Source organism: Carcharhinus amblyrhynchos, chromosome 35 (genome assembly GCF_965287045.1).
Source record: "Carcharhinus amblyrhynchos chromosome 35, sCarAmb.v2.hapA, whole genome shotgun sequence".
NCBI classification, from domain to species: domain Eukaryota; kingdom Metazoa; phylum Chordata; class Chondrichthyes; order Carcharhiniformes; family Carcharhinidae; genus Carcharhinus; species Carcharhinus amblyrhynchos.
In genome coordinates, this window is record NC_137358.1 from 3,123,449 (window position 1) to 3,124,638 (window position 1,190).

Below are 1,190 nucleotides of genomic sequence, written 5' to 3' on the forward strand. Positions count from 1 at the left end.
ATACTTTTTCCCCTCCCTCACTTTCCCACTGGGGGTGGAGCTACATTGGGAGTGGAGATACCCTGGGGGTGGAGCTACACTGGGGGAGGAGCTACATGGGAGGTGGAGCTACACTGGGGGAGGAGCTAAACCAAGTCTTCACACATTTGGATTGTTCCTTCCTCAGAGGTTGGAGAGGAGACATGAGAGAGAGAAGAACGATAGGCACAAAGGGATTGCAGAATTACTCACTGCACCCAGTGGCTTCCTTCCTCAATTTGGTCAATTATTTTTGTCTTTCAGTGGAAGCCTATTTCAAGCACAAACGATAGACTGCCAACAAACTGACCTCTAACCTTTGACATCTGACCTCAGCTTGACCCATCAACACAACACAACGTCATAGCGATGCTGCTGAAAAGTTAACGGACTCCTCACGTTTACCAGAGATACCAGTCATTCCTGATGAGCGCGAGACACTTTGGCCCCCATGGCTTCGTAAACCCTTGGTCAACTCTGAGAATGTTCTGGATGTTAAATTGTTTGGTTGGACTGAATGGGTGCCGAGGGTTTTCGTATCACTGACTAATGGCAGTTCAGGCAGATGTCTGGAAGGCTCACAGTGGACCCCGGCAAGGTCCACCCGCCACTCTCAAGAGGGAAGGGGTGAAATGTTGCTTCCGGAATGTTCCACACTCTCCAATTATCATCAGAATCTTTCCAACCTTCAACTCAAAATAAAAAGGCCCAAAAAAAGTGGATAGACTGCTTTTTTTAAAAAAAATGTGATGGTGCAAAAACTCAGGAGAATTGTACACTAAACTGCGGGGAGGATCGCGTCAAACTTCACAAGAACATTCCAGAACTTCAGAAGGCATACAGCATGCTTGCCTTCGTTGGCCGGATAATTGAGTTTAAAAATGTTGCAGCTTTATAGAACCTTAGTGAGGCCGCACTTGGAATATAGTGTTCAATTCTGGTCGCCACACTACCAGAAGGATGTGGAGGGCTTTGGAGAGGGTACAGAAAAGATTTCCCAGGATGTTGCCTGGTATGGAGGGCATTAGCTATGAGGAGAGGTTGGAGAAACTTGGTTTGTTCTCACTGGAGCGACGGAGGTTGAGGGGAGACCCGGTAGAAGTCTGTAACATTATGAGGGGCATGGACAGAGTGGATAGTCTGAAGCTTTTTCCCAGGGTGGAAGAGTCAAT

General features: G+C 47.5%; 1 protein-coding gene across 1 annotated transcript in view; it reads left to right on the forward strand.

Annotated features, from left to right (window-relative positions):
- LOC145361509 (arf-GAP with dual PH domain-containing protein 1) overlaps positions 1-311 on the forward strand; it is a 49,182-nt gene extending 48,871 nt beyond the window's left edge. The window contains exon 11 of the mRNA XM_080217321.1: positions 283-311. Within this exon, the coding sequence (XP_080073447.1) occupies positions 283-311 (29 nt within the window). The remainder of the gene's footprint in view (positions 1-282) is intronic.
- The last annotated feature ends 879 nt before the right edge of the window (positions 312-1,190 follow it).